This window comes from Trachurus japonicus, chromosome 9, assembly GCF_045865225.1.
Source record: "Trachurus japonicus isolate A0001 chromosome 9, Traja_1.0".
Taxonomy (NCBI): Eukaryota; Metazoa; Chordata; class Actinopteri; order Carangiformes; family Carangidae; genus Trachurus; species Trachurus japonicus.
In genome coordinates, this window is record NC_140915.1 from 7856113 (window position 1) to 7869160 (window position 13048).

General features: G+C 43.8%; 1 protein-coding gene across 1 annotated transcript; it reads right to left on the reverse strand.

The window, feature by feature from the left end:
* Positions 1 to 880: 880 nt before the first annotated feature.
* On the reverse strand, positions 881 to 10419 carry fam163b (family with sequence similarity 163 member B). Its single transcript, XM_085788081.1, has 3 exons — positions 10334 to 10419; positions 2870 to 2985; positions 881 to 1328 (listed from the first exon to the last, which is right to left on the reverse strand). The coding sequence occupies exons 2-3, from the start codon at positions 2960 to 2962 to the stop codon at positions 885 to 887; spliced, it is 537 nt and encodes a 178-aa protein (XP_085644207.1). The 5' UTR covers positions 2963 to 2985; positions 10334 to 10419; the 3' UTR covers positions 881 to 884.
* Positions 10420 to 13048: the final 2629 nt, after the last annotated feature.

The following is a 13048-nucleotide window of genomic DNA, read 5'->3' on the forward strand; positions in this document are numbered from 1 at the left end:
GCGCTAATACAAAAAACCACAATGCCAAAGAGTTGTTGTGTGGTATATTGTTCGTTGAACAACTTAAAAGAACCTAACATAAGATTCTCCCTACTCCCCTTATGGGACAGGTAAAGAAGAGATTTACTGCTTCAGGCCTTACGAAGAATGGACAAAAATGGCAAGCTGTGGGTCCCGGTTAGTCCATAGTGCTTGTGTGGTAAACCATTCAGGGGGGTTGACCGCCATTTCGAAGGTCCGCTATTCCGAAATTTTCCGAAGGATCGTTCTAAAATTGTACACAATGTGTGGGTTAATATCATGGATCTATCCATGGTTAATATACAAGGGGGAAAAAAAATCACAAATATTACGGTTTTCGATCTTTAGCTGCCCGTATCAAAGTCAACAGTTCTACCCACTGCACTACGGCAGCAGTTGAGTGACAGGTTTCACTCAGCGTTATATACCGCACCTCTCGCCGCTGAGTGGGCTCATTCTCCGGTAGGATTTATGGACATACATTGCCTAAATCTTTAATTTTTTCGGTAAAACGACGTGATATAGCTGTCTGCCTGACAAACGTTAGCTATTGCAGGAGGTTTCCAGGCCAAATCAAGACGGACTACGGCGGGATTTGTATTTATCACCAGTCAAAACCAGCAGTTTGTTTTCACCGGAATGGGGGCGTGGCCTCACTTCACTTGCTACTCTCATCTATTGTCTTTGTAGGTGGGCGGGTCTTATGATGTATACTACTACCACCACCAGCCACCAGGGGGCGAAGCGGGAGATTATGGCTTCACTCTTGCGGAGCTCGTCCATCTTTACACACAGCACAGCTGCCTGGCACTGACTCGGTGTCAGAGCGGTGTGTGTGTGTTTTTACGTCCCGCCGGCTGCTCCTAGACGTCGGTGCTGACGCTGTGGGTGACCACCTCCCTCATGGTGACCGAGCGGATGAGGTTGAGCTTCTGGTAGAAGCTGGCCAGGTCCATGGGCAGCTCCAGGTCCTGCTGCTGCACAGTCCTGTAGCTGATCCCGCGCCCGCCGTTGCACAGCCGCTCCGGGTGCTGCAGGTAGAAGGGCAGTGAACAGCGGGTGCAGGACGGGCAGAAGGCATGCGAGCGCTGGCACCTGCGTGGCGGAGGGGTGGGCGAGAAGCTGGCCGGCCCGTTGGCCTCCGTCAGGAAGGTGGGCGGGTAGGCGTCCGGCTCGTCGCTGTAGCGCTCCGGCGTCGGAGGCGTCGGAGGAGCGGACAGAGCCAGGGGGCGGGACGGCGACATGGTGGCGAGCTCCGGTTCCTCCTCTTCCCCCTTCTCAGACTCCTCCCTCTTACAGCAGTAATACTGGTGCAGTTAAACACAAGGAGAGAGAGAGAACTACAGGTCTGAGTCAGTGTCACAACTTTAAAGTGTAAAGAGCTAGCTCGCTAGCAGCAGCCGGAGACGAGACGACGGTCCTCGTTCTGATCTGCAGCATCGGTGAGATTTGAACCAGTTCTTCACCGGAGCAGAACAAGAACCATCGTCTGCACCGGCTGCAGCACCTGAACCTTCAACTCACACCTAACTTTAAAGCCAAACACCTTCATGAGATGTTATTTGAAAGGGTCCATGCCTATGTTCCCACAGCCTTATGTTCCCACAGCCCTATGTTCCCACTGGCTCAAAATTAGGCCCTATGTTCCCACTGGACTCTCTCTACCTATCTGGACTCTATCTATCTGCCTGTCTAGCCTCTACCGGGTCTTTTTACTAAACTTAACCAACTCTTTTCTTCATTGCCTAAACCCAACCAATGGTGGGACCAAAGGGCTGTGGGAACATAGGGCCTAATTTTTAGTGACAACAAAAGTTAGAAATGTTGGAACTTAAGGCTGTGGGAACATAGGAATGACCCCATTTGAAAGGCATCCTCCTCTAGTTTCTCAAGGTTTTTGCTTTGCATGAGACTAAAACACAACTTCAACTACAGCACATCTGCTGATACTACTTTGTATTTCTTTTAGCATTTTTTGGTCCTTGCCTGCAAAAAAGTTAAACAAATTCATGACCAACAAGTGAGTACCTATACTTTATCCAAGACAACAATGAAAAGCTCAGAAATACTTCTACATGTTCCCTTTACCTGTTTTGGAATCATTTTTCACCCTGCTCTGATTGGTTGTCTGGCTACGAGCTGGACGAAATACCAAAATCTGATCGGATCTTAACAAGGGGGTCGCCATGTTGCAGCTAGCATGCTAACGTTAACAAACACGCTCGTCTGTTGTGGATTGACATGAATATATTTACGACCTGGAGAACTTTTACAAAGAAAACCCCAATTTATCTATGACCTGTTGATCTAATTTCGTCCAAGAGGTGTGACCAACGGACTAACACCGTTCCACAGACGTTCAAACCAATCAGAGCAAAGATCCAGATGTTGTATGCAAAGTGACGGAAAACATGTCAACAAATGTGGTTGTTGTAGTTTTATATGAGTGACATCGTCTTAAGGACTTTTGCTGGTTTTTCCAATGAAAATGTGAGAGCAACACTGCGATCTCTGCTCTCCGGTGGTCGACCGCCACAAAGGCTGCTAGACATCGCTTTTCTGTCGTCATGACGTTAAGCCCAACTATGTAAAAAAAAAAAGAAAAGTTTGGGATTGGTTTGGAAGTTGGAAGTTGGACTCAACGGCTTCTTCTCCAGACAGATCTGCAGATCTCTTTTTTTTTTTTTTACAATACTGGGCACATTACTATCCTTAATCTGGTTATGATTTATCGTTACATAGCGTTTCAGATACGTAACTTGTCATTGGAGTCAGTAAAAGTTGTGATTGGTGTGTTCTTTCTTTCTGTTAAACATCGGATGTCCAGTGAAGAGTGAAACAGTCGTACCTGCAACCTACATAAACACAGTACACCGACGATGGTCAGTAAGATGACTGCAGCCAGAATTCCTCCTGCGATGACCACTGTCCCGGCTGACATTCGAAATCCTCTCCATCAACAGCCTGAGGGAGGAGGAAACGAGGGGAAGAGGAGACCAGGGGAGGAGAGGAAACAAGGGGACAGATGGAGGAGGAGGAGGAAGGGGGAGAAACAGAGGGATAAGGAGGTCAGAGCGATAATGATACTGCTGTAAAGTTTTACGACTCCACGGTCCAGCTCCAAAAGGTTTCAAGTGGTTTCTGCTGCCAACATTATTACTGTGGATTTTTACAGCTCGAACAAATCGATTTTTATCGTTTTTTATCTGCTGCGACTCAGACACATTTCTGCTGGAAATTCAGCCAAGTCAAAAATAAATAAATAAATAAAAGAAAGTCTTTTTGAGCAAAGTGCAGATATTAGCAGGTTTGATTCTGATGGTGGTGAATCGTCATTGATCTGAAAACCTCCAACAAATAATACAAGTCACATTGCTGTTTGGTAATTACATCTCTGAACTTCTTAACTGTGGATCTGAGAGGTCTGACACCAAAAAAGGACCAAGAAATGAGGCAGTTTGGAAACAAGCATCAACGTCCAAGACTGAAAAATGAATCTAGCGAGAAGCTGCAGTTCCTATCCTGACCACTAGAGTGAGTCTCCAACTAAACAATTTAATTTCTCACTTGTTAGTATTTTAAATAAGGACTTAAATTCTGCATAATTGGAGTGAAAGACAAAACGAGCCAGTGCTGCCAACAAACCAAAATGCATCGAGGTCTCTATGATACACAGAAGACTGGATATTAAAGGGATAGTTCACCCTAGAATGATATTTCGTTCATTATCTACTCACCCTCATGTTGACTAAGGGCTGGAAGAAGTTTGAGAGTCCTCCGTCCCTTCTCTGAGTTACAGGGGGTCTCAGCGTAGCAGTGCATGTCCATATAACGGTTGTAAAGGGACACCAGAGCTCTTCGTAAAAAAACACACACAAAAAAACATCCAAATACCTCCATGCTGCTCGTATGTAATGTCCTTCTTGTGCTGAAGCCCCAAATTGCGTAATTGTCCCGAAAAAAATTAAATAAGTCTATATTTTAAGCTTGTTTGTAGCGGAAGCTTCTCGAAGCTCCTCTTCCTGGTCCGTCCAAATCTCGCGTGATTCGCAGTAACCGCACTGACGCCGGCGCAAATCACGCGAGATTTGGACGGACCAGGAAGAGGAGCTTCGAAAAGCTTCCGCTACAAACAAGCTTAAAATATAGACTTATTTAATTTTTTTCGGGACAATTACGCAATTTGGGGCTTCAGCACAAGACGGACATTACATACGAGCAGCATGGAGGTATTTGGATGTTTTTTTGTGTGTGTTTTTTTTACGAAGAGCTCTGGTGTCCCTTTACAACCGTTATATGGACATGCACTGCTACGCTGAGACCCCCTGTAACTCAGAGAAGGGACGGAGGACTCTCAAACTTCTTCCAGCCCTTAGTCCACATGAGGGTGAGTAGATAATGAGCGAAATATCATTCTAGGGTGAACTATCCCTTTAATTAGGAACTTATTTACTTAAACGGACAACGAGGAGTTTGCTTTTTGTTCTAAAAGAGTCTCATATTAATGTGGATGAATCTACGTTACCCACTTGTTAATTGGTCCATTTTCGATAAATATATATGGTTTTGTCTTTATAGTGGTCGACTCGCCCAGAATTTCCTACTTTCGGTTACCCGGACGCTGCCCGGCGGGTCATAGGAATAACACCGCCGAATCGCCGTTTATAGTCGGAACTACGACGGTATCTGATCGTCTTCAAACCTCCGACTTTCATTCTTGATGAATAAAAACATTCTTGGCAAATGTTTTAGCTTTTGTCTCTCTTGCACCGGTCCAAGAATTTCACCGTGCGCGCGGAGGCTCATGGGAAATGTAGTGTGAAAATACTTCGCTTTCCAAAACTCCTCGTTGTCCCTTTAAATACACTTAGCAATCAAGACATCACATTATTTATTCCTTAGAAATGCCGCTATATCAGGGCTGGGCAATTATTTTTTCCAGAGGGCCACACTGACTCCGATAAAGTGAGCGAAGGGCCACACAATTCGAAATCGAATTGAAACATTTGATATTTATTGCTGAATTATATTAAACTACATATATTTGGTGGGCATATTGCTTTATAATAGGCTATTTGACAGACCACAATCGATATAACTGCATTTTCAACCTATATCCAGCACAGATCACTGAAGAAACATACTGTATTATGATATAAATATGGACTCAAGGCAGATTGTTTTACTATCATCAAAACTTACTGAGCATTAAGTAAATGACTGCATCAATGAATAATATTCACAGACACCTTATCAACTCAAATCCTTTTCAGTTCTGATTCAGTGAGACTGTTCTATTTCTGTAAACAACCCAAACTTTAACAGACCTACATCACTTAATGAAGAAAATATTAGGCTTATACTTAATGCTTAAAAAAGCCTTTCATTAGTTGTTTCCTTTGGGGAGACGTTCTCTCTCCAAATTTTAACTTTTACTTTTCTTTTTTTCTTATGTAGCACTTTGAGATTGTTTGCTCAATATAAAGTGCATTACAAATAAAATTCATTATTAATATGTTTTATTTATGAAGAAACACACAACTCCTTTGCTGCTGCTTTACTGTAACTAACAGCACCAACATGAAAATGATTAAAACTGTGAAAAATAACTGATTTGATTACAAGCGTTACCATTGGTGGATGGAGGCTTCAGACGCACGTGGCTACAATCAGTCACGGTTGCACCGATCACGTCAGAATGAGATCGCCAGCGATCTCATAAAATGCTCTTTGAATCACAGTTTGTTAAATTTCAGTGTTTGGGAAGTTATGTCGTGATGGCGCTTAGTAACCGTCAGCAGCATAGTGCGAAATACAGGGGGGTTTGGGGGGGTCGGACCCCCCCGATTAACCCCTTGAGACCCCCTGAAAGACTCAAAAGCAAAATCTGAGGGGGGTCTCAATCTTGTCAAAAAAATAAATAATATAATATAATACAATAATTTTATTGTGGTCAATTAAATGTGTTTAAGATCACCATGTCCAGTATTCATAATTCAAAACATGTATTCGTTTAACATTAAGCTGAACCATGTCACCTGCGCATTATGCAAATTAGCCATGTGCGCCAGCCCAGCGCAGGAGTCGAGCCCACTCGCTATCAGAACAGAGGATCCCGTTCCTCTCCACCCTCTGCCGAAGAAAGTGAAGTTGAGGCCGAGTGCTCTGAAGACGTAGCCGATGCCGCAGCCCCTGCTGCTAGCACTGGTGATTGGCCGCTTTTCTTTTTCTTTCTTTTTTTTTTTACACCTAAGCAGGTGGGGTAATGGAAATACCGCAACCCTTGGCTTGACATTAAGGCAGGAAAATAACTTAAGGTAAGAGGCTAGCCTGCTTCAGCATAGGCTACTATGGCCTGAACCCCCAGTGGTGTTGTTTGGCCAGGCGCCTGTTGTGAGCTATTTGTCTGTGCTTTTTCAATTTTTATGATGACCCGTTATACGAATGTGATTTGTGGATGTGTTCAATGCTGTGTTTAAACGTATTTGCTAGATGGATTGTTAGATAAGGCTACATGATCGGTCATAGTTGCAGGCTGAGGATCTCGTCGTGCACATAATTGCACGTCAGTCTCCGATCTCCAGATTTATACAGTTGGTTGTTATTCGAGTGCACGAGTTTGGTGTCTTTCATTCATTTTAATTGTTGTATTTTATTTATTGTCTATTCGTTTCTGCATTGCCCTGATCGCGCGCCAGTCTCCTATACCTGGCATTTATTCATTGTTCAAGTGCGCCAGTGTGGTGCCAATTATTGTCTTTTATTTATTTGAATTATCGTCTATTTATCGTCAATTACTTTCTGCATTGTAATGCACAATTTTGCCTCTCCTTTTTAGGCTATAGGCTAATTTTCTTGGCTTATTGTAATGTTATAGTCCTACTTTATAAAAAGAAAAAAAAATAACGGTATTGCGCAACAATCGCGAGTTAGGGACCCCCCCGAATATTGATGGGTATTTCGCACACTGGTCAGCAGTTATGACGTGATTCGGCTGACGGAGGGTTGTCTCCCTCTGACAGGTCGAGGTGATCAGAAACTCCGCTGTGGAGAAAACCTGCAGCAGAGCGGCTCCTCTCTCTCCTCCGCCGGACCTCCGGTGTCTGACAGAGAAAGAGACTGAGCACTGAGCAGCTGTTCATAACTGTCCTGCAGGAGATCTTCTACCTGGAGGAGGTTTCTGTCTGCGATGTGTAGGCTACTGCTCCGCGGGGCGTCACTGTTTCAAACAGCTGATTAACGCGCATCAATAAACGCATCTTTTCTTTGCTTTTTTTCTTTTTTCTTTGTGCACGTCGCAGGCCGGATTGAGATGGTCCACGGGCCGTAAAATGCCCAGGTCTGCGCTATATGGATGGGTTGTTGCTAGGAAACAATCTACATTTCATTTCATTGTGTTGTTTTATCAGTGCAATTACGGTAAACTATCTTCAATCTTGAATCTGTTTGCTCATTTTTGGATTAGCTGGAAAATTAGGGGGCGGAGTCAGACCCCGCCAAGATGGCGACCGTGCAGCAGCTTCACTGTGAGCTTCAGAAACCTGTGAGTGACGTCACACAGAGGCTCCAAAAGGTTTAAAGGTCAAAGATCGAGACATTTCTCTGCAGATTATAAAGAGCTTCTGGATGCTTTTATACTGTTTTGAGAATCTTTTTCTCCTCTCCTCTGGTCTCCGTTAAACATTCAGCATCTTTCAGCGTGAACCTCCTCCCAGCGCAGAAAACGGCTCTCCACCCTGCAGAGCTGCAGCCGCCAACACTGTTCACCGTGCTTTATTGTTCGTCTTCCTGCACGTCGTGGATAAGAAGCAGTGCAACGATGTATTCTGTAACTTCACCGGTGAATAAGAACAACAACAAAAAAAATACTGCTGCCGACGGGGTTTTATCAGAGAAAGACAGACAGACGAGAGAGAATGGAGGGGAAAAAAAAGGCTTCAGCATTAAAACCATCACTCAGACGATATTTATTTGTCTCTGGAAAGTTTTTTTTAAGACAGAAAAAGAAAATTGGAGCCAAGAAGAGAGAGAAGTTTACACAGAGAAGACGTGACACGAGGTTCTGAGCCAGTTTTTCCTCTTTTTCACGTGTCACATGTCAACGAGTCCAGAATCTGTTTGTGATCTTCGAATTACATAACAGAGACATTATTATGCATCTTATTATTCACTTTGTCTTCATGTTTAATGCAATAAAAAAAAAAAAATCTGGTCTCAAAGCAGAATTAATCGAGCATCAAGCAGATGAGAAGGAGAATTAAAATGCTAAAGAGAAGCCAGCAGATGTTCTTCAGCCTTAATGTGACAACAGCTTCCTCCTGTGGGTCAAACGTCCTGCAGCAGCAGCAGCAGCAGCAGCAGCAGCAGCAGCAGCAGCAGCAGCAGCGTCCACACGTCTCTTTGTCTCACACAGTGAATTTAAATATGAGTTCCTGATATTCGGCCTGAACAGAGAAACGCCGGGGGAGAAGTGACTCATCATCTTCAGGAGGACGAAGGTGGATGACGTCACAGGTCAATTCTACCTTCAGATCCTGAAACCACTTCCTGCCGCTTTTAAAACTCGTCCTCGCGTCCATATCTTCAAATACCAAACAGATTGTACAGAAACTATATAACCACAGCTTAGCTACATCCTGTTTAAATCCAGAATCTGAAGCATTTGTGTGAAATATTTTGTTGCATGAAGTCTTTGAAGAAGGAAAATAATGAATATCGTCTATAAGATGGGAGAATGAAACACATACACAGTGAATAAATAAATAAAACACGACAACAACATATCAAATATTCATCAAAGCTTTCTGATAAAAGAGTTTTAACAGACGCTAAAATGGATCCTGACTGGAGAAAGACCTCGTGGCCTTCAGTCTCCAGACTCCCTGGCTGGTACGTACGGGGTTAATAAGTCGAGGCCGAAAAAATCTGGCGGAAGGTGTCGGTCGATCAGGACCAGATGGTGGGCGGAGCTCGCAACGATCCAGGAGGACGTAGCTAAGAAAATGAAGAATCACCGCTCAAGTCCAAAGTGAAAAAAAAAGACGTGCTAACCGTTTTGCCAAGAGGTCAATGGCTGCACTTGGCGAGTGGGTTAGCACGTCTTTTATGGGTGAGTGAGTTTAACTTCAGTACCACTAACCGCCACAAGCTGTCACTGTCACTTCTCTTCACTGTGGCTATACCCGCAGACCTCCGTTACACTACAACGACTGTAACCGTGACAACAAAGGTCAAAAACGTCGACTGTTGAGGACGTAGCCGATTTATTTTTTACATGAATCAAAATCTTATCCTGAAGCCAACCGAGCTAACCATCCTGATCACTGTGACCTTTTGACCTCTGACCATCAAGATCCGATCGGTTTGTTCCCTCGTCAATAACGACCAGGTGATGACATCACACCTGATGACGTCACACCTGATGACATCACACCATCGAATCAAATCAAATATATTTAATCCACAGAACGACACACGACTTAAAACTCCTCCTCCGCCTCCTCTCATCAGCACCAGCTCAACAACCATTCAAACCATCAACCATCACATTTGGGTTTCCATAGCGACGGAGCCCTCCACCCCCCCCCCCCACCCACACACACACACACACACACACACACACACACACACACATCCCCCATCTCCCCCACTCCGACAACGACACAGCCGCTCAACCAATCACCAGCCACAGTCCAAACCTTCATCTGTCGCAGCTGGTTCAACCTCAGAGGAGCAAGAAAACCACCACCGTCATTGATCACTCCAATACTGATCAATACCTGGATTATCAATAACTGGGCTTCAGTGTCTTAAACAGGAGCCAATAAATAAATAAAACACTAGGCTATTTTAATTTGATTAAAACCAAATTGGCAGATTTTTAAAAAAGTTATAGTCAACTTTTTATTATCAGCACTCTTTATTACAGTATGAGGATGAGGTCACTATATAAACATTTACATTGTGAATGTTATTAAGTATATTTGAATTTAATCATTTTTCTGGATGATAAATAATTAAAAGAATAAAATGTTTCTGAAATTTCCTCCGATTTTTTTTTTTTCAAAATCCAATAAACATCTATGCACCGACAATACATAATCATCTTTTCCAGGTGTCTATGTTCTATGTGTCTCCTTTACTATTCCATGAACTGAACTTCATGATTTACGCGCGTAAAAGTGCCGTGAACCGAGGAATCTGCGGTTTGATCAATAACTCTCTGACACACTGAAATAAAAGGAGATGAATAATCAATAACCAGAGTTTTAAAGGTTTCTCCCCCTCAGACTCATCACCCTCTTTAACTCACCCATCACATCAAGGATCCGGCTCGTGCCATGGCGCGCGTGTCTCTCTCCTCCTCCGGTCCGGTGTGTGTGTGTGTGTGTGTGTGTGTGTGTATGTGTGTGTGTGCAGGTGTCGGGTTTCAGCGGCCGTTTAACATCCACACGCGCCACAATTATTTCTTCCCTTTTCCCCCCCTCTCCTTCGGTGCGCACGAGCAGCTTCAAGGCGCAGGCAGATCGAGTCCAGGTAGGTAGATCCCAGTGCACGAGCCGAGCGAGTTTTCCTCTTCACATCTTCATCATCATCATCTTCACCATCACCTCACAGCCTCGACCAGCGCGGCTCCATGTGGAGACAGAGTGAGACCAAACTTTGTCTCAGCTCTTCGCTCCACAAAATAAAATAAAAACACACGCACGAAAGAAAGAAAGAAAGTGTTTTTTTCTCTTTTCTTTTCTTTTGTTTTTGTTATAAAATCCACGGATCTTCTCGGTGGTAGCTACTTCCTCCGCGGGTTCCTCGGCTCCTTCAGCCCCGGAGCGACGCGGCTGGTCCGGGCGCAGAGCAGCAGCAGCAGGACGAGGAGGAGGAAGAAAGCGCAGCTCCGCTCATTATTAATTGTGCATGTGTGTGTGTTGTTGCTGCTGCTGCTGCTGCTGCTGCACCGCATCCGGTCTCATCCTGTCTCTGTTGCAGCGCATCCACTTGATGTGACCGCGCGTCACAGCGGCGCGCACAGCAAAAATAAATAAATAAATAGACAGATAGATAGATAGATAGATAGATAGATAGATAGATAGATAGATAGATAGATAGATAGATAGATAGATAGATAGATAGATAGATAGATAGATAGATAGATAGATAGATAGATAGATAGATAGATAGATAGATAGATAGATAGATAGATAGATAGATAGATAGATAATACCTGGAGGATGAATCCAGGTGGTTCCACAGTGGAGAAGAACAGACTGACCAACACAACTTGACCACTAGAAAAGACCACAACATATCATAATGTGTGATGTAAACATGTTAATGGATGGAAGTGTTGAGGTTGGGTGGAAGGAAGGAAGGAAGGAAGGAAGGAAGGAAAAGGAAGGAAGGAAGGAAGGAAGGAAGGAAAGAATGAATGAAGGAAGGAAGGAAGGAAGGAGAGAATGAAGGAAGGAAGGAAGGAAGGAAGGAAAGAAAGAATGAAGGAAGGAAGGAAAGAATGAAGGAAGGAAGGAAGGAAAGAATGAAGGAAGGAAGGAAGGAAGGAAGGAAGGAAAGAATGAAGGAAGGAAGGAAGGAAGGAAGGAAGGAAGGAATGAATGAAGGAAGGAAGGAAGGAAAGAATGAATGAAGGAAGGAAGGAAAGAATGAAGGAAGGAAGGAAAGAATGAATGAAGGAAGGAAGGAAGGAAGGAAGGAGAGAATGAAGGAAGGAAGGAAGGAAGGAAGGAAGGAAGGAAGGAAGGAAGGAGAGAATGAATGAAGGAAGGAAGGAAGGAAGGAAGGAAGGAAGGAAGTGGTTGACCATTTGCAGGCCTGACTGTGATTAGAGGTGTGGTTGAGCCGTGACCCTTAAAGGTGTACAGAAAAGGAGAATGAATTTGATTCCACTGTGGGTCCTAACATTAGAGTAATAACTCATCTATCAGACGATGTAGGCCAAACTTTGTGCAAAATTTTATTTTCGAGTAAATCCGGGATGTAAGTGGGGTAGTTTTTTTTCCGCATTGGATAATGCAGGCGCACGGATTATACGTCACCCTGCACACAATTCATCAGCCACTGATATTGGATCCGTCATCCGTCAATCGATAACGACCAATCAAATTCGTTTTCCTTACTCGGGTAAATCCGTGCAGCAACTCGTGGAAACTTGGTGCAACAAACAGGACATTTCTGTACACCTTTTTAAGAGGAACTGTGCAAGATTTGTACCTCAGTCACTCCTATAAATTCTGTAATATTCGCCTATCCAAGGCGTACCCAAAGTAAATTGAATGCTGTTCTTGAACTGTTTGGAGAATATGGATGGGCTTGGTCTCTTTTGAAAGGTATCACTCTGAAGTTTTTCCCCAAACTGAAATAATCACTATAAGTGCTACTATCATTGAGTAATCTAAGTGGGAGCACACTGAATTAGAATGTTTTTATTCTCGCCTGAATTTTTTTGTTGCAATCAGATGCCTGAAGATGAGTGTAGCTGAGAATTTTAGCTGGAAAACACAATGGGACTACAGCATGAAGCCTTACCTGGCCCCAGTTCAAATTTGATAACAATCCTGCTAAAAATGAGTATTTTACACATGTTTTTCTAAGTGTATGTCTAGGCGTTTTCCTAAAGTTGCCATTGACAAACAATACATGCGCCAAAGTGCAGCTTTTGCAAAGTTACGCATGAAAATGGCGGTGCTGCCTTTTCCCAGGGACCGTGAATGCAGCACATCGTTCGTTTCGTAATTTCATTGGCTATTCAATGCTACAGTTGTCATCGGGATCCGTTTCTATTGGCTGAAGCCATTCAGCGCTGTCGGAGGGGATGTTCCTCATGAGACACAGCCACTCATCCGCTATTGCAGGCGGCAGCCGGAGAGAGGGAGCTTGTGATTGGTCGAGTGAGCTGTCAATCGAAAGGTCAGAGGGCAGCGCCATTTTGTAAAGTGAAATAAACATTGTTTTCATGTAAACGCCGGACTTATGAGGAGAAATAAACGGATTTACTGGATATACAATGCGTAAT

Coding starts and splice junctions, on each gene's coding strand:
- fam163b (XM_085788081.1), bottom strand. CDS start 2,962: ATGTCAGCCGGGACAGTGGTCATCGCAGGAGGAATTCTGGCTGCAGTC. Junction 1,329..2,869: donor TGTGTTTATGTAGGTTGCAG/GTACGACTGTTT, acceptor TAACTGCACCAG/TATTACTGCTGTAAGAGGGA.